The 20,551-nt window shown below is 46.1% G+C and overlaps 1 protein-coding gene across 1 annotated transcript in view; it reads left to right on the top strand.

Annotated features, from left to right (window-relative positions):
* The window catches only part of LOC147882952 (uncharacterized), a 108,592-nt gene that overhangs the window by 73,081 nt on the left and 14,960 nt on the right, over positions 1–20,551 (top strand). Inside the window, exon 6 of the mRNA XM_087400765.1 lies at positions 4,836–4,952. Within this exon, the coding sequence (XP_087256891.1) occupies positions 4,836–4,952 (117 nt within the window). The remainder of the gene's footprint in view (positions 1–4,835; positions 4,953–20,551) is intronic.

Below are 20,551 nucleotides of genomic sequence, written 5' to 3'. Positions count from 1 at the left end.
GTTCAGTAGCTTCTCTTCGTTCCGACGAACAAAGTCTAGTTTCTTTCTGCGTACCAATCGACGGTACTCGCATAGCATCTCTGGTTCTCTCGAAAGACTGTTCTTCGTTTCGAATCTGAGCTTACGGCGTAGAGCCTTATACTCATCATCGTACTAGCTATTACAGGGTACGGTCCCAGGGGGTGGTGGGCGGGTAGAGCGGGTGGTGTGAGGGAAAGTGTGAAGAGCAGCCTCTTGTAGTGAGCAGATGATTAGGACATCACGGTCCTCTAATAGGGGTATGAAGTCAATGTAGGAGAGAAGTATGCATAGACGGCCATAGTAAGTAGGTGCGTGATCACGATGAAAGCGTATATCATGGTAGGTGGAGTAAGAACTCTGTGAGGTGGGAAGTGCTACGCGACGAGGAGTGGAAATGCTAAAGAAAAGATAGGTATGATCAGCCCCTGGTGGCAGAGGTGCTACGGTAAAGTCACTGATGCGAGATGTGGAGGCAAGGGATCCCATGATGTAGTCAACAACATTGGAGCCTCCCCCATGTGGAAAGCACGTGAAACCACCTGAGGCTGGTCATCTGTCAAGACCATTATAAATAATGAGATCATGCATCCTGCTGAGGTCTAACAAGGCCTACCCATAAGATGTGAACGGTCCTTGTCTGTCGGCCGAAACCCGTAGCATACCTGCCTCCTCAAGGTCAATGTCTGGCAGTAGAGTGGAATCATCCTTGAAGTCGAGGAGTGGTGCCTGACGAGCGCTTGTCCTCGCGTTGAAGTCCCCAACTAAGAGGACTTCTCCATGGCTAGAGAAGTCAACAATGGACTGATATAGAGCAGCAAATGGAGATGTCTCATCCTCGCCTCGGATATCTTTGGCAAAATGAGAGGTCTCAGGGGGGAAGTAGCACACTGTAATAAATAGATCCTGGCTGTCCATGTGCCGAACCCGGATCCAAAGAAACTTGGAATGTGCATCTCTCTGCTCTACTGAGATGGCCCTCAAAAGTGTGGATCTGTAAAGGATTGTGACTCCTCCTGACCCTCGAATCCCTCTTGTATCCCTCGTCTCATCTCTATAGGCCGACTCCCATGTATACCCGTTGACTACTGGTAGTGGACGCTCTGGACTTTGATGTGTCTCTATATAAAAGACTATGCCATGACCTATATAGGATTCCGAGAAGTTCCTTGGTTTTGACCATAAGGTACCATTACAGTTCCAGATGGTGCTGGATAGGGTCTCGGATATCTGAGTCTCATAGACCCCGCTTCCCTATGTGGGAGGGGAGGTGGGTGCCCGACGGGGGCGTGTAAGGAGTCGTTCATCTTGTACTACTGTCCACTTTCCCTCCTTGCGGGCCCGATCCTGCTGCTGCAATAGGAAGCGCCTCTCCTCATCAACCTGTACTGGAGTGAGGTCCTCATCCATGGAGATCGCTGGCTAGTCTCGTAAGGTTGACCTACAACGTAAAGCCGAAAGTCATGCCTGGACGTCGTGAAACCATATGATCAAGGGTTGCTCTTGGTTGGGGTCCCTCCCGACCCGCCATGCTCTCTCAATCTCGTGCTCAATCGCCCCCAGAGTAGTGGCTACGAAGACCGTTGCATCTACCATCAGTGTAGCCTCAGTGCGTGGGATCCCACGCTCTTTGATGTTAAGAGCCTTATTGGCTCTTTGTTACTGCTCCAAGAGGGTAGTCGAAACGGTTACCCTTGCATGTTTCGTTTGGCTACGTCGACCCATCTGGACGTCTCCTCCATGGCAGATTGCATGCTCGCAATCTGTGCCTCCACTACTAGGGTGCTCCTTGGGACTGTGCGTATAGCAGTGACATCTTGTCAGAGTTGTGAGATCTCCTGCTTGAGTCCCCGAATAAGGTCAGCCTGGTCTCAGATAGCCTGGGCCTACTCCTGTATGAGGCATGCTTGCCCCTGGGTGAAGCGTTTTTGTACTCCATCTCACGCTTCTAGATAGTATGTACCTCCATTAGTAGGTTCTTCCAAGCCTCTAATGGGTCAGCTCGTCTGTGCCCTAGTGGGAATTGAAAAGATTGTGGCATGAAAGTGTGATGAGGATGAGATTGGAGGCTGGGTGATGACTTGGTGAGATGAGTGCTGTATGGAGATGACAGTGGCATGGATGAGGAGATTCCAACAGGGCGTGGGAACGTGGGCTGACTGAGAGGTAGACGGGAGAGAAAGGTTGAGGCGTAGTGCAGAAGAGTGTATGAACCCTCCAAAGTAGGTGTCATGATCGGTGAGAAAACCGTAGCGGCAGGCGAAGGGAGAGATGGAAGAGATGATGTCAATGTCAACCCCTCTATCCCAGGGTAGGATGGAGCAAACTATGTCATGGGTATGGGTATATCACTGCCAGTAGTAGCTGTAGTTGCGGATGTAGAGGCTGTGGATGGAACTGGAGCTGAACTGAAACGGAGGCTGACGCTGAAGCTGAAACTGAGGTTGGCACTGAAGCTGAGGCTGAGGATGAGAATGTAGCTGAGATGGGTTGAAACTGAAGCTGAAGCTGAGGCTAAGGCTGAGGTGGACCCCAGCTTCGTTTTGCAGTCAACTCTGAGTCCACTTCGGTTGTAGCGTGTGTTCACATCCTCGAGTTTCAATTGTGTTTGTTTCTTGGTTTTGACGTCGTCTTTCTTGGTGGCTTTATCCGTATCCTTGCCACCTTTCCCCATTCTTTTTTGCTGATCCTGTGTTCGGTGTAGGTGTTAGTGCAGGAGCGGGAGCGGGAGCCTCCCCCCCCCCCCCCCCCCCCCCCTGGTGAGAGGCACACCCAGTCCGGGGCTGAAAAAGAAGGGGAATTGAGAGGCTATGAGAGAGCGGGGAGCTTGATAGACGGGGCTGCAGGTCGAGGCGGAGGGAGCAGGTTAGAGTAGAGCTGCAGCATTTTGGGGGGGGGGGGGGCTGGAGCGGAATGGCGAAGTGGTAGGGCGAGGAGGTAGCGCAGGGAGGGGGGCTGTGGACTGAGGCCGTAGGCTGGAGTGAGCAGGAGGAAGTCGAGGATAGGAGGGCTGCGGGTGGAAGGTGCAGCAAGGCGGAGGGGCGGGGATGCAGGAGGGTGCGCAGCGGGTGGAGAAGCGGTCAAGGAGGTTCGAGGTGTAGTAGTGAGCAGAGGGGGGCAACCGAGGTGCACGCAGAGGGGCAGCGTGCAGCGAACAGGGAGCAGTGCGGTCAGAGACTGGAGCAGGGCGGGCAGAGAGCGGAGCAGGGCGGAGCAGCAAGGCTAGGCAGAGAGAAAGAGAGAGAGAGAGATCAGCAGCAGCAGCAGCAAGGAGAAGGAGAAGGAGAGGAGGAATACTGGAGAAGCAATGGAGGGAGGATGAAGCAAGGAGGGAGAGTGGAGTAGATGGAGGGCTGGAGCAGCAAAGTGGGGCAGCGGGAAGGAGGAATAGTGGAGAAGCAATGGAGGGAGGATGAAGCAAGGAGGGAGAGTGGAGTAGATGGAGGGCTAAAGCAAGGAGGGAGGGTGGAGTAGATGGAGGGCTGAAGCAAGGAGGGGGGGGGAGAGAGAGAGAGAGAGAGAGAGAGAGAGAGAGAGAGTTGTATTAACGTTTGTAGAAGGCCTCACCGGCCCATGAGACAAGATACATATCCAAAAAAAGGAAACTATTACATCTCCGAGGAGAGAGGGAGAGCACAAGGCATCTCCTAAGGAGTGCATAAAGCAGCTCACAGTTGTTATAGAGCATACGTATAATCTAGTACCATCATAGTGTGACCTTCAGTACATCAGTTTAAGAATGAGAGTCTGTGGGCTTGGATTTCAATTTTCTAATCAATGCTTGTCCTTCATGGTAGACTGCCCATTTTTTGGGTTCTTCCACTTTAGTGAGTTCAATGGATCTTTGTTTGGGCTGAGTCAGAGTGAGTTCCTCAGATATCGATATCTTTGTGCCCTTCAACTTATGTGTTTGTTGGAGAATCTTGATCTTTGCTGCCTTTTCATTGAGTGAGACTTGTATCAGTGTCCCCTTTTTTGGCTGGATATTTTAGATAACATATAGATCCCATTCCACTTGTGGTATCTTCTCCTTGAGGTAGTTGAATTTGTCATCCGTGTATGTCCCTGTGACTGGGCAGCCCTCTGGTAATACCCTCACGTGTAGGATCAGCTTGTTGGTTTCTATGGTTTCTTGCTCTTTCACTTCCCTATAAAGATCAGTTTTGTTTACTTTACTGTTGACTTCTACTGCCATCTCTTGTTTCATAGAGTTCACCTGAGTGTTGACCATTTCTTGCACTTTAGAAACCAGCTGTGGTGTTGGTGGGGATACGTTACAATTGTGCTGCACCTCCTTGATCTTTCAACTGCCCTCCATATCGTGGAATTTCCTTTCAAGAGCTGCAAGCCAAAGCTTGAGTTCTCGAACTTCAAGCTCTAAGTAGTAGACACATTCTTTGGATCAAGGGGCCTCATTTTTTGATAGGTCGTTGCATATGGGCTAGGAGTCAGGGCAAAACTTGCAACATACAAATACAGGGCTTTGTAGGTGTAAAGGCCTTGATCTTGGGCATCTTGCATCCTGTACAACTCCTCTTGCTGTAGTTAACCCCCGGTGATGGGCTGGGGGCTGGTTCAGCCCAGCTCGGAGTGGGGGTTCAAAGGTGGAAATCTGCTGCGAACTGAGGACCTCAACCCTGTTGCTGCTAACTGAAGACCTGAAAAACGAGAGAGAGAGAGAGAGAGAGAGAGAGAGAGAGAGAGGTTTTACAAGATGCAACTTAACATGCAGTTTGTACTTTTACTTTGTTTGGTGCCGATTGTACCCCCCAACATCTTGAATTATCTGCTCTCAAGTAGACCTGTTGGTAATGCAGTTTGTACTTTTACTCCGTTTGGTACCAATTGTACCCTTCAACATCTTGAATTATCTGCTCTCAATTACACCTGTTGGTGTTGGGAAGTACATGCTCGGATCTTGGATTGGCATGATGGTATGTTTTACTTTTCAACAAAACACCCTGTTTTTTGTTACATCTTCATGTATACTTATTTTTAAGAGAAAGATAGTAATTTAATGGGAAAACAGGAACTGTTAGTTTGATGATATGGAACTGCACTTACCAACAAGTGATGTGCTAAGGTAAGAAAATATATATTGTCTATATGTCTATATATTTATCCATGTCACATGATGGAAGCCTTAGTGTGTGGTTCATGCTTTTGACTAAGGTCGTAGACTATGCAAGACCACATGTACATGCACGTGTGTGCACGCACACACAGTTACTTTTGCTATGTGTAAAATCTCTCTTGTATCAAACAATGACAAAATATTTGATTGTTTTTCACTTTGACTATCGGAATAAACTACAACCTGGGTGACATCCTTTGTATTTGAGTTGCATGTGTGGTTGTAAGGGGTAAGGATTTGCATATGCAAATAGAGGTTGAATTTTACTTGATGTACATTTGATTCTTCATCCTCTTGCTTGTAACATTGCTTAGCATGCATGTCATCTGCATGGGTTGAGAAATTGCTATAAGCATGCTGCACACCCCTCGCCTTTATCATGACATAGATGTACAACTTTGCTGCACCTTTATAGGCAAAGTGGTAGCTTAGACTAAGTTCTTGAAAGAGATGACAAATGAGGACCACGAGAGGAGGGTCAGGCTAAGCGGGTAGGTCACTGCAAAGTATTACGAAGGACATAAAGACAGCTGATTGTCTGGAATAGTATTAGATCCCACAGACAGCATCACCACTTTTGAGTAAGAAATCTGTCAATCTGTCAAACAATGTTAAATCTTACACGATCACTATAATCAAGCCTATAGGGTTTCACCTCCTGGCTATGCTTGGAATCAAGATTTCGGAGGAATTCAATCCACTAGATAGCTAGAACTTGGACCTCATGTCACATGCCCATTGCATGATGCTACATTCCTGACAAACTGGTCTACACGTTCGGGAACTACCTCTCCAAAGATGTATGAACAATGAGCCCTTGTCTTGTATTTATAAGAGTAACTTTAAAATTGTGAGCATCCACCTCTAGATTGTTTAGTTGATTTTATTAAAAAAGGACTCCTTTTCTTGTATTAGTGTGTTATCTCAACCTCAAACTTGGGTTATTCCAAACCCTTGATTAAGGTACATCAAAACGCTTGGCCTCTACTAATATTGGGCTAGCCTAATGTCAACCTTGATTGCTACCCACCTTGGGTTAGTCGATCTACAAACCCTAGATTCCTCTGAATTCTAGATTAGATTGGTGTTGATCCTAGATCAAACCATATTATCTAGGCCACAGTTAGTTCCTTTTGAATGTATTATAAATCATTCCCTAAAACAGATTTATGTTCTCATAAATCATGGTAGGAAATAAAGACAAGAGATTTATTCCTTTCATTACCCATTTTTGCTTCCTTGCCATCCGTGATGTGATAATGACATTGCTAGATCCTCAAGCTTGCACACCTTAGAGAAGGCTTCCTATACCTTGCAGCCACTTGCTTGAGCTTCAGTTTGGAGAACTCTCACTACAATTCTTTCCTTCTCTTATAGATTTTTTGCCTCTCCTTGGTTGATGTTAGCCAATGTGCGACGAGATTAGGTAGACCTTCTAACGATCTCTCCCTGTTTTATGGAAGCTGTTAGTTGAAACATCCAGGGATGGAATGGGATCCTCACCTGCTGCAAGAAGTAGGTTATCATGGATGAGCACTACCTCTCGGTCACGCATGGATCGATTGTCATCCTCATCCTCCAAGAGCATAAGCTCATCAACAAATATTGTGCTGGGACATGTAAACTCTTACCGGGGCACACCTTTTGGTTTGGTGCCCTTGGATCACAAGGTGGGGTATGTGTCTCAGTTTCATCCTCCTTGCTTCCTATTGTTATGTCACATGGGTCTTGATTCCAGCAAGGGCTTACTGGATCATACTCCTCTTGAAGAGCTCTTAGATTGGGATTGGGGTGCATAACCTCTATGCACCGAATTTGAGAAGAGATCAAGTTGCCTTTTGGAAGGAGGTCGCTACTTGGCTGCCAATGGCTGACTCCTGCATTGAAGGGGGATTTCAACAGCCCGGCAGCAAATGGAACGCAATATCTTTGCCTCAAAGAGAGGATTATATTCTCAAGTGAAACGTAGTGACAATCGGTTTGAGGATGAGTTCTTGCTCAGCAAGGCTAGTCTTTAATAGTCCTGGTCAAACAAGGCAACTCAATGCAGAGAGGCCCAGAGGATCTGGCTGGACACTGCATACTTGCTCGGTAGGATGACAAGAGGCATCCTTTGCATCATTTGGGGATCTATGGCTCAGCTCACACAGTCCAGCCCACAAATCTTCTATGAGGGAGCAGATTCAAACAGTTCTTTTCTCTTAGCTATGGGGACCCCTCAGCTTATTAGTGTAGATGCAATGCCGCCCTCCTTAAACATCAGGGCCTCCCTATAGACTCCACTTGAGAGGTCATTGCCAGTTTCATAGCATGGCAGATTCGGAGAGCCAGATGCAAAGAGGCCCAGAATGGGACCCTAACCTTTGCCTTCTGCAAGATATCATACATACCGTCATGGCCACTTGGAGCAGAGTCCAGGATTCCTCACGTGCAACAGTGGCCAGGAGAGCAGCCTCATGGAACCACAGTTTATGCTTCATACTCATAGCAACAAGGGCACTGCTCCACTCTTGGGATTGCTTACACCAGCCTCACTTCATGTCTACGTGATGTATTTGAAGGTTTTCACAGAATTTTATTTTGTTTTCATATATTTGGTCCTACTTACTAGAAGTTTGTTTCTTGCAAAAACATAACAAGGAAAAATTAAAAATAAAAGTAGAAATAAAAATTGAAAGAAATTTCAGCTCCCTATATGTAGACATCCCGTATCCTTGTACAACATTGATGCCTTTTTTGGGGGTATAGATAAAACATTGATCTTGACATATCACGAATGGGAATCTCGTTCGTAATATCCTTGTACAACATTGATGCCTTTTTTGCACGTGTCTTTTTTTGGGGGGGTATCCTTGTACTCCCTTGCTCATTCATGGTTTTGAGAAGTTTGAAATTTACTTCATCTTGGATGGTTGCATTTTATATTTTAACAGCACTAATATTTATATATAGCTAGTTAGATAGAGTTTTTTGTGTGGATATCTCTAGGGTGTTCAAACATGTAATTGTAAACACAAGGGCTTTAGATATAGGTTAATGTGGGACCTCCATGTGGCTTAATCTCCCCCCCCCCAAAAAAAATGAGGGTTATATTATCATATCAAAAGGTTATATACATATTACAATTGTGCGTTGGGGCTTAATCTCATATGCTATTGTAATTGAATGTGAGAATGAAGCCCCAAAGGGTTGAGCTAGTAAGCTCACCTTTTGATCATAGGTTACGTGCTTGGAACCACATACCCCTTGAGATAGCTAGTCCGCTTGATGTACTACATGCCCCTTCCACCAGTTCACTTGAAACGAACCAGTGCTAAACTAAATGCAAATCACAAGCGATGGCACTCTGATTATCCACCTAGCCAACCTTTGTGCTAGCAAGCTCAAAGTCATTAATCTTTACGTGTGTTTCACCTGCATGCTATACACAAAGCCCACAAATCCCTAGATGGTTCTACATGCCACATGTCACATTCCTAGGGCCATTCTTTAGTGCACCATTTACCCCTCTCTTGGAGTACCCTTTAATTGCATTTGCCCCTTGGCAATTACACATTTTGGTGCACCTAGACGCCTAACCTTTAGAACTATCTAGTAAGTGCCAATTCGCCCTCACCAAGGACCTTGACATTGATTCCTTTAACCATATACTAGATGTTCAATGAACTATAATCCGAAAATTGGTCCCCTAAAGGAAAATGTCCACCGACCCTTCCGAGGTCATGTTATCTCAACTTGAGCATAGCATTCCTTCCCTCTTCAGGCATTAGCGTCCTCGATGATAAAATTTGGGAATGCTCTCCGCATTTGATACACGGATTCCAAAGTAGTTAGATAAAGGTAAACCATGCCATGCAACCAACACCGTGGGTATCTTCGGATTGCATACTTGCATTGTTCCTCGGTCCAAGATTCTTGTTGGTTTGTGCCTTGCATTATTCTCTATCTCTTGAAACAAAACAACGCCCTCGATTAGTGAGTCCCTTGCGTGTAAAAACTTCTTTAAACAAGAAACATGAAACATGAAACACTTAGCACACTCTCCTGTAGTCAAAGACTTAAAGTGTGAAGGAATTTTGAGAAAAACTTTATCTCCTTCCTTAAATTCTCTAACGGATCTGTTTTCGGCACTGAGATATTCCAACTGTAGTTGGATTTGCTGGTCTATAATCATAGTTCAGCTCAAACGGACTGGTCCCTGTAGAGGAATGTTTTCTATCATTGTAGGCAAATTCTAACAGTGGCAACCACTTGTCCCACATATGTTGTCTCAATTAAACATATGCTCTAAGCATATCCTCAAAGTCTGGTTGACTATTTCCGTCTGACCATCCGTTTTTGGATGATTCCCACTACTCATTCCCAACTCAGTACTTAGTGTTTCAAACACTGCAGCCCATAAATGACTGGTAAATTTAACATCCCTGTCTGACACTATGGATCTGGGTAATCCATGCAGACGAAATATATGTTTAATAAATAAATCCGCCACTTGCGGGGCACTAACAGACTCTCTAGTCGGAATGAAGTGAGCCATCTTGGTAAGACGATCAACCACTGCAAGGATAGAATCATATCCACTTTGTGTCGTAGGTAGACCTACTATAAAGTCCATGGAAATGCTCTCCCATCTATCTAGCGGTATTTCCAAGGGTTGTAAAAGTCCTGGTGGCTTTACCTGTTCTGCCACATATTCATGAATATGTTTTTTTATTTTTTGCCAAAAGAAATCTTGTACCATGAGATCATACATCTTCTCGACTCCTGGATGTCCCACACATGGGGCTATCATGGCACTGTTAAATGACTCTCTGCTTGAGATCATTTTGATTAGGTACTACTACCTTGCCATTTCTTTTCAGCATACCATCCCTTATGGTATATCTTGCATAAGTTTGACTGTTCCTGGAAGCCAGGTCACCCTTTTTCTCGGGTTTAAGCACATGAGCCTTAGGCCAAAGGCTCTGGACGACGAACTCGTCCACCTTTTGAGTGTCTCTAATCTCGGCCATTAGAGCACTCTCTTATACCATGAAACTCATATTATGCATAATGGGTGACAACGTCTCAGCAACTTTATTATCCTTCTCTCTTCGGTTCCGAATCGTTAAGCTAAACTCTTGCATGAGTTCTGCCTACCTAGCTTGGTGGCCACTCAAGTGAGGTTGTTTACAGAAATGTTTCAAAGTATCATGATCAACATAACATAAAAGTCTGATTCATACAAATAATGTCTCCATGTTTTCAAAGCATGGACAATAGCATACAACTCTAATTCGTGAGTTGGCCAATTTCGTTGAGAGGGAAAAAGCTTCTTGCTTTCAAAGGCTATTAGCCTTCCATCTTGGAGGAGAACTGCTTCCACCGTGATGCCACTCGCATCGGTTTCTATGAAAAACGGTTTCTGGGGATCAACTACTTTTAACACCGGTCCCAAGACCACAGCTTGTTTTATGGTGTTACAACTTTATTATTGATTCTGTCCCCATATAAAAGGTACATTATTTGAGGTCAGATCAATCGATGGCTATCCTATCTCGGAATATCCTTTGATATGCCTTCGATAAAATTGGACAAATCCCAAGAATGATCGCAAAGCGGCCAAACTCTGAGGGATAGGCCAAGTCAGTCTCAGCCACTTTCTTTGGATCCATTTCCACCCCCTTAGGAGTAATAATGAATCCTAAATATTCAATTCTTACCATGCATAGCACAATTTTCTTTTTATTTACATATAGACTGGCTTTCCTCAAAGTAGTGAATACTATTCTTAAGTGTTCGTGATGCTTAACAATACTTTTGCTGAAAACAAGAATGTCGTCAATAAAATGTACTATAAACTTCTCGATATATGAGCGTAGTAAATCATTCATAAGCATGACGAATGTAGCTGGGGCATTGGTAAGACCAAACGGCATTACCAAAAACTCAGTGTGTCCAAACCTGCTTCTAAAAGTAGTCTTATGCACATCCCCATCTCTAATGCGGATCTAATGGTAGCCACACTCAAGATCTATCTTTCTGAAAATTATGGCCCCATGTAATGCATCTAGCAAATCATCAATTCGAGCCATCAGATACTTGTGCTTAACAGTGATATTATTTAGTGCTCTGTCATCTATACAAAGGCGGAAAGTTTCGTCTTTCTTTTTCTTCAATATCAGTGGCGAAGCAAAAGGAGAGAAACTGGGTTAAATCTGCCCTAACTTGAGGTATTCTTCCAGTTGTCTTTGCACCTCCGCTTCTTCAGTAAAACTTAATCTATAGGGAGATCTATTTACAGGTTCCGCCCCCCAGGATCAGTTCAATCTTGTGCTGAACATTCCGCTCTGGAGGCAACTCATCCCTAAAACAGTCAGAGAATTCCTCTGCTATTTGATCAGCCAACTTGGCCATCTCCCCATCTTGGGTAACATTAGGGTTAGCCAATGGACCATCAATCGGCTCTACTGACACTATACAAAGAAACAAAAACTCCTCTTGAGTTTTTCGAACATCTATTATAGAAACCAACGGTCCCTAAGGTATATTTTTTTCACCTCGTAAGACATACAGTACATCATTCATCTTTAACTGAGAAAGGTGCTTTTTTCAATCAATGACTCGATTCTTCCTAGAATGCCAAGCCTTATCCAGGGCTATATCTGCGTGAGCAAGCTTTGTCATTTTGAAATCAAGCTTCTCCACATAATTTTGAATTCAAAGTTCCAACTGGGTAACCCTTTGGTCCTATACTTCAGTTGCACTTCCATTGGCCATCCTAACTATATATGCATAGTCAGATGGGCTAGTCTTTAATTTGAGCCTCTTTACAAGCTTGGAGTTAATCACATTGTGCGTTGACGTTGAGTCAAACAACACAATGACGTCATGATTGGCTACTTGCCCCTTTATCTTAATTAACTCCGTAGCGTTGAGGGCTGTATACCCCGTTGCTGCGGGCTTTGACAAGATATTATCAGGTGCACTGTTTGCTAGCTTAGCAACAGACACACATAACAAAAGAGGTACTGACCTCTGAGAAGATCCCGCTAGCTGAATCGGCATCTGTTCTGCTCTAGGACTTTCCTCCATCTCCATGTCGCATTTTGAGATCACCATCTCAGCCATCCGACGATCCTTGTTTCGTGGACAATCTTTTCATCGATAAGGCTGAAGGCATCCAAAACACAAACCTTCTCTCCTCGCTTTCTCTTTTTGCTTTGGGGTCAAAGAAGATTTTGACCAAGCTCGGGCTGCCATTGGTGTTACTTTTCTTTTCACTCCAATGGTGGTACTTGGTTTAGAAGGAGTCTCAACTGGCTTCACCTGCTTGGCTTGGCCACTAGGCTATGAGGCACTTCCTTTACTAACCCACTTCTTAAACCTAGTTTTCTTCGGGTACTCATACCGAGTCCCAACCTGCATAAACCCACTTGGTCTGTTTTCTTTGGCATCCTCATAGTTCAAGGCTATGGCAATTGCTTCATCTAGCGTGTTCGCGTACTTAGCCCGAACTTCCATCTTGATCCGATCGTTCAGTCTGAAGATAAAATCTTTAACATGTACCGACTGAGGTAGAGGTTCATAAACTTTCATTACTCTTTCTCTAAACTTATCAGTGTATTCAGCCACTGATAAATTTCTTTGATGAAGGTTTCTATACTGATCCCAAGCTCGGGATGCTTCGTCAGGAAGCAAGAAGTGTTTTCTAAATTCTTGCTTGAACCTCTCTCAAGTAGTAGATGCCACTCCATCCTTCTGTTGTTTTATCCACCATCTATCCGCTACCTCATTAAACTTATGGGTGGCCTCGCAGATTTTCTCCATATCATTCCTGATTTCACAAATGGTGAAAGCCTCATCCCATTTGTTTACAGGTCTCTATGATATTGGAACTACGGTCAAACATCCGACCAGAATACTTTTCAGGCCTATAATTGGCAATATTAGGTACCTTATCCCTCCTAGGCTCGACCATATGAACAATGGTTTCAGGCTCCATTGGAGCTTAACCTTTCTCCTCATGAGATGGTCTAGTAGACATAAGGTTAACCATTTTTCTAAGCTCAGATTGCCCTACATTTGGTTACAGTTGTTGAGCCAGAATCCGTTGCAAGGCATCCTCCAATAATGCAATTCTACCAGACAGTGTATGGCGTGCTAGGTGCGACACCTACGGGGTCGGCCGGACTCTCGATTCTACGGGATCCACTGTAGAAGCGTCTTCTTCAACTTCCATCTAGGTCGATTGGTGTTTTTTTTTTTTTTTTTTAAAACAATGTTTTCAGCTAAAATTACAATATGTATAAGTTAAAACACAATACTACTACACATGCATACCTCTAAATACTCACAACCAAAACAAATACCTTTTCCCTATACTAGGAAAATATCTGCAATCTTAGTAACAAAAAAAAAAAACTACTACTGCAATCCCAAATAACTGCAACTAAAATTCATGCGACTATCCACTCTTCCAACTGCAAAGCCGCAATTCCACAATAACATGAAATCCAAACAAATTTAACAGCATAACCAAATTGAAATCAGAAAGGTATAAGTGCCCCCTGGTCACTCCAGCGCCGTTTTTTATCTTTAGACCCTTGAGCTCCCCACAACTCGGCATGTTGTGAATTTGCTCTCTCTCTTTTCAATCTCACGTTGCAGGTTTTTGCAAACGTAGTGAACCGCAATCGAAAGCTGACGTGGTGGCGCAATTTCCCATACCTTTTATAACTTGTTATTACAAAGACTACATCGGGCAACAACGACTAGGGAAAAGTTTCCTTTGACCTCAACTATGAAACCCTCGTGGTCAATTTGCTACTGAACAAATGATCGTTGCGATTGATTGATACCAAATGAAACGATCACCAACAAAATCATCTCCTACCGATAATCCAATGCTATGGTAGTCTTCACAAACATTAACTCTTGCTCCCACGCTAGACTTGCTTGGCATGTTCCAGAGTCGCCGTGAGATCTTCAGCTCATTTGCAGATTCGTGATCTTCCATCACGATTGCACAGTTGTCATTGTTAGTGTGGCTGGTAGCTAAACTAGAAGTCTTCATCGACATCTCTAACAGGCAATGGATACGCTGCGTGAAGACTTCGCCCTGCAAACTTTCGTGGAGACACCTTGTTTAGTGCGACTCCTCTAATAGGGACTATCAAATGTACGCTCAACAACATACGTTTCATTTACCCCTCTCTTGGAGTACCCTTTAATTCCCTGTCTTGGAGTACCCTTTAATTCCGTTTCCCCCTTGGCAATTACACATTTTGGTGCACCTAGATGCTTGACCTTTAGAACCATTTTGTCAGTGCCAATTCGCCCTCACCAAGGACCTTGACAATGATTCCTTTAACCATATACTTGAAGTACAATGAAATATAATCCGAAAGTTGGTCCCCTAAAGGAAAATGTCCACTGATCCTTCTGAGGTCATGTTATCTCAACTTGAGCATAGCATCACTACTCCCGACCAACATGTCTATACTCTTGGAAACTACCTCTCCCAAGATGTCTTGAACAACATGCCCCTTGAGGTAGCTAGTCTGCTTGATGTTACATGAACCTTCCATCAGTTTACTACTCCCAACTGACAAGTCTACACATTGGGAAACTCTCTCTCCCAAGAGCCCTCTGCTTGTATTTATAAGTCTAGTTATTGCTTCCAATTCTAACTATGACATCTGCGTTTCTGTAAGAGGATTTCTTTTTGCATATCAGCCTTGCTTTTATAAAGATCGTTTTTTGTTTCTTTAAGGTCAGCCTTGCTTTTTTAAGATTGTTTTAAGAGGTTGGCTGTTTGTATAGGGGCAACGTTTTAAGGTGTGTGCGTAGTCATCTTTATTGGTTTATGTTGGGGATATCATAGCCAAAGAGTGTGTGTGAGATGTGGTGTTGGTGTGTAGTACTAGGAGTTCTAGTACTAATTCATTTGTGTGAGTCATGTGTGAGTGCCACATGTCACTTTGGGAGTTATCCCATATACACTTGGTACATGTATGTGTGTGCTCAGCCTATATAAGGCTTGTACTTCACTTATCATGTCATACTTCCTTCATGTCTTCATTTGAGCATCATTTCCTCACACCCTAACCTTCTCTCTCTCTCTCTCTCTCTCTCTCTCTCTCTCTCTCTCTCTCCCCCATCACTTCCGGTTACCTCCCTTGCCTCAATCCCAACCCTTTCCTACCCACCTCCTCTACTCAATCCTCCTCCTCTCCCTCCTTCAGTTTCACCTCCTCCTCTTGCTCCCGTTCATTCCTCCCTAGCCCTTTCCCTTGCTTATTCCTCCCCTCTCCTAGTCCCTACCCATCCTCTTCCTTCCTCTTCCTCCCCTCCCCTAGTCCCTACCCATCCTCTTCCTTCCTCTTCCTCCCCTCCCCTAGTCCCTACCCATCCTCTTCCTTCCTCTTCCTTCCCTTCCCTATTCCCTACCCAGCCTCCTCCCTCCTCTTCTTCCCCTCCCCTAGTCCCTACCCAGCTTCTTCCCACCTCTCCCCACCGAGCCTCCCTTTCAGCCCCTTCCTCCCCTAGTGTAGGCTCTTCTTCGGTCCCTGACTCCCTACTTCCTTCTACTGGATCTCTCTCTTCAGGACCTCCATTTTCTGCACCTCTCCTTTACTCACCTTCTTACCCTCTTACCCCCTCATCCTTGTACCCCCTCTCCCCTTCACCCTCCACAGCGGAAGCAGTCCTGGCAGATAATCTGCGATTGAGAGATTTAGATATGCAGTGCATGGAGACTTGCAGACTTCAGGGCGCTGCGATTCAGTCTCTCACAGCACAGATACACACACTGACTGATCAGCTATCGACAGTTGAGAGTCATAGATCTGATCAGGACTCCCATATTTGCCAGCTTCATACCAGAGATATTGATCGGGACATCCAGTTACGGACACATGCTGAGCGCATAGTGCAGCTGGAGGCACGCATTCAGGAGCATGTTGTGGCATGCGATGATCGCCTCCAGCAGCTGCATGTAGCTCCTCCAGCTAGTGCAGCAGTTGAGGAGAGGTTGGCCACACTGCAGACAGAGGTACAGAAGACCTCAGAGTGGGTGGACGTTGTGCGTAGAGCCCCACAGGCCCAGCAGACCACAGTCTCTGAGACTATTGCCGAGAGTCAGCGGCGAGCTCAGAAGGCCCTCAACATCCGCATCCGCGGAGTTGAGCGATCAGATACGAGATCAGCCATGGATCAGGCGACAGATTTCATATCTGGGACACTCGGAGTTCAGGATCATGGCATAGTAGCTGCATATCGAGTGGGCCGGGATCCAGCACGGCACCAGCCACTTATCATCAGATTCAGAGATGCTGAGGCCCGTCTCGCAGTATTACGAAGGAGATCCAGATTGAGGGACCATCCACAGATTCACATGGATGAGGACCTTACAGCTCTTCAGTGGGAGGAGCATAGACGTCTCATTGCACAGAGGGATGTTGCCCGTCGTGAGGGCAAGTGGGCCGTGATCAGAGAGGGCAGACTTTTGATAGGAGCTATGCGATCTAGACCGGCTGGAGCCCACAGTTGACGACACGAGGCCTATGGGACACGTAGTCTGCCAGATAGCTTGAGTTTCGCAGTTTGGAACTGTAATGGTTCCCTCACAGCTCAGCCGGGCAACTTACGAGAGGCCTTTTTTGATCAGGACATCGTCTTCTTTACAGAGACCCATGAGAGCCCAGAGAGAGGCTTGCGGCAGGTGACAGGGTATGCCTGGGAGTCTGTCTTTCGACAGCAGACTAGACGATCAGGAGGAGTCAGAGGATCTGGCGGTGTGGCAGTTCTTTATAGAGAGCATCTCAGATCGATACTCACAGTCATGAGGAGAGACCATCGGGCCAGATATCTTTAGGTACGGATCAGGAGACCCCCCCTGAGAGACTTGTTTATTGCAGTATGCTACTTTCCCCCGAGACAGTCTCGTTATGCCTCAGATGGACCAGGACAGTCACCTTTTGAGGATTTGTCAGCCGATGTATTGGAGTACTCACGCCGCGGAGAGGTCATCCTTTTAGGAGACTTCAACGCGAGGACATCAGACAGACAGGCAGAGATTTTGGACTTTGCTGAGGATCCAGTCTTAGTTCCAGCTGCCCCAGATGAGAGTTTTCCACGCTTATCTTCAGATAGAGGGGTAGAGGTGACAGATCAGGGACATCGCCTATTGGAGCTTCTCTCATCGCACGGCATGGTCATTTATAATGGACTTCGACAGTGGCCGCATTCATCCACAGCCACATGTTTTCCCTTCGCGGGTGGTGGTACGAGCGTCATTGATTACGTCTTGGGTCCCCCGACTTTAATCCCTTTTGTACATAACCTCACAGTCGATCCTTTTATGCCTTCAGCCGATCATGCACGTCTGCACTTTATTCTTACCCAGATTCCTCATGCCCCCCCTTCTAGACATCATGAGCGTCAGCAATACTATGAGGTTCATTTTGACCACTAGTTTGATGATATTTATAGCCAGCACCTGAGTGGTCTTCTCTGTCCGCACCTTCTCGATGCCCTACCCTCCACACAGGATCGGTGGGACCTTGTACATACCTCCATCATCTCGGCAGCCCACAAGTCCTTCCCCGTCACTTGCCACACATCCAGTCCTCCACCAGTCGGTCTTGTGCCTTGTAATGGTTGGTATGATGAGGAGTGTAAAGAACTCCGCAGGAAGCTTCGCCATGAGACACAGGATAAGTCTTCCCTCCTCATTGAGACCAAGAAGAGTTACAAGCGTTTGGTGCGACGCAAAAAGTGCCAATTTCTAGCCCGGAATGAGGAGGAGCTGAGAAGTTTACTTTTCAGCTGTGATTCCAAGGAATTCTGGAAGAAATTCCTTCGCTTGAAATCTCAAACTCCTCTTACAGACCCGCAGGTTTGGCTTGCCTATACTTCCACTTTATATGATATTCCAGACCAGCCACAGATCGACTTATCCCATGTGCCTAGACCCACCTCCTCTGCCTTATTCTCATCCAATAGTGTCCGAGCAGCAGCTCATCGTTTGAAGACTGGGAGAGCTAAGGACCATGATGGATTGCAAGCGGAGTATGTAATCCATGGGATTGATGCCTTAGCTACAGTCCTCTCCCGTCTTTTTAACGAGTCCATTTGTACAGGTCTTCCACCTAGTTGGCTAGAAAATACTATAGTACCCATACACAAGTCGGGGGATCCTTTGGAGGCGTCGAACTACAGGACCATTATGATTGGCCATGTCATGGCCAAGATTTATGCGACCATTCTAGAAGGACATATAAATGACCATGCCGAGGCGACAGGCATGAGAGCTAGAGGGCAGGCAGGATTTCGTGCAGAGCACTCGACTCTAGATCATATCTTCACACTCAGGGCTTTGATTGAGGAGGCGAAGTCACGTAAGCAACGGCTCTATTGTTGCTTCGTGGACTTCAGAAAGGCATTTGACATTGTGCCGCGTTTCAGACTCTTCCAGCGACTTCGTGACTTGGGATTCAATGGGGAGATTCAATGGGCGATCATGGCCTTGTATGAGAGAGTCACAGGTAGAGTCAGGACACGGGCGGGGCTGTCGGCGGAAGTACGCAGTACGATAGGGGTGAAGCAGGGGTGTCCTTTGTCTCCGACACTCTTTGGTCTCTATATCGATGAGTTAGAGATGTACATACAGACGATGGGTGGTACAGGTTCTTTACTGGCAGGATCCACGATACCGATTCTCCTCTATGCAGATGACGTGGTTCTTATTTCTTCCTCCCAGCAGGGTTTACAGGCACATCTCCATGCACTCCACAGCTTTTGTCAGGACAGAGGGTTGTCTGTAAACCTTGGGAAGACCAAAGTCATGGTCTTCAACACGTCATACCAGGTTTATAGGAGAGGCGAGTTCTCTTTCACATTTGATGGGCAGGAGGTGGAGCTAGTCAGGGAGTATACATATTTGGGTGCCACATTTAGAGGTCCAGTCTTCACCATGACGCATGCAGCACGAGATAGGATCAGTAGAGGGTATGCCGCCTTGGCTCTTCTCGAGAGGCAGTGTGCACAGTCACATTTTCAGCATCCCGACACGAAGTCCTTACTTTTCGATACGCTGGTGAGACCTGCAGTCATGTATGCTAGCCCCTTTTGGGCAGGAGATCTCAGTGTTGCAGATTGGAGACGAGTAGAGAGGTTACAGATCATCGTGTTCTCCAGATTGATCAGAGCGAAGCCCACGGTACCGCATCAGATTACGTTCGCAGAGTTCGGAGCTACACCCCTAGCGCTAGATGCAGCATTTCAGTCAGTTACATACTTGCATAGGATCAGGGCGCTCGGAGACTCAGCAGCAGGCAGAGCACGATTACCGTGGCTAGCACTGACATCCTCGCAGATGTTAGCGGAGAGAGGTCATACTTTTTGTTGGTACCACACACTCTCCACATGGCTCACCTCGCTGGGCTTGGATATGGATAGGCTGCCACCATTTCGATACAGCATAGATGCCCCTCGCCTCCCTCTCACTCGACATGAGCTCAGCCAGGTTATCAAGGCAGATTTGTTGCAGCTACACACGTTTCGCACTTGGGTTCATCCCACGGAGCTTCCTACAAAGATGGCCACATATCGTGACCATTTTCTCAGGATTTCAGAGGATGGCTTCATCATATCCCCAGGATATATCGGCGTTCATATGTCGCACTCACTCAGGATTGCCTTGGGCCAGCTCAGGGTATCTTCCCACAGATTAGACATTGAGGCCGGCAGGATGCGTCGTATAGCTACCGGACATAGACCCAGGCGAGAGACTAGGATATGCCCTTGTTGCACTATGGGGGAGGTGGAGACTGAGGAGCACTTTGTTTGCAGATGCCCTTTATATTATGAGATCCGTGGCAGATTTCACTGTTTATTTGGGCACGGATTTGGACCTCTCTCTCGGATTATGGAGTATGAGGATCAGTATTGCTTAGCGTTGTTCATCAGGGAGATCACCAGATACAGAGAGAGATTCCTCAGAGAGCACCGTCGCATCCCTGCCAGAGACCTGGTTATTCATGAGGAGCAGGACGAGGCGCAGGACCATGAGCACAGAGATAGCCCATCTTGTCAGAGAGCACCGATGGTTCCACCCCGAGGATGTACATATGACATGATCCGGCAGCACCGCAGGATGATCTTACACAGAGGCCGTACCCGTCGCTTTATTTCTAGACGACGGAGGATGATGGCAGATTTTCGGAGGAGATTGCTCCATGGAGACTTGGCACCGCCAGCAGCCCATTTGACACTTGCCCAGATCTTCACACTCATGGCAGGAGGCATGGTCGATGGCCATGACTTCCATCATTTCTTTGGATCACAGACCCCTTAGGGAAGACGATGTTCCTCATATTTCATATTTTACATTTTGTATCTAGGCATTTTTGGTAC

Source organism: Dipteris shenzhenensis, chromosome 29 (assembly GCF_047967505.1).
Source record: "Dipteris shenzhenensis isolate YYH24624 ecotype China chromosome 29, Dip_SZ_1.0, whole genome shotgun sequence".
Classification (NCBI taxonomy): domain Eukaryota; kingdom Viridiplantae; phylum Streptophyta; class Polypodiopsida; order Gleicheniales; family Dipteridaceae; genus Dipteris; species Dipteris shenzhenensis.
Note: the sequence above shows the minus strand (reverse complement) of the source record. Positions and strands in the feature narration are given on the sequence as shown.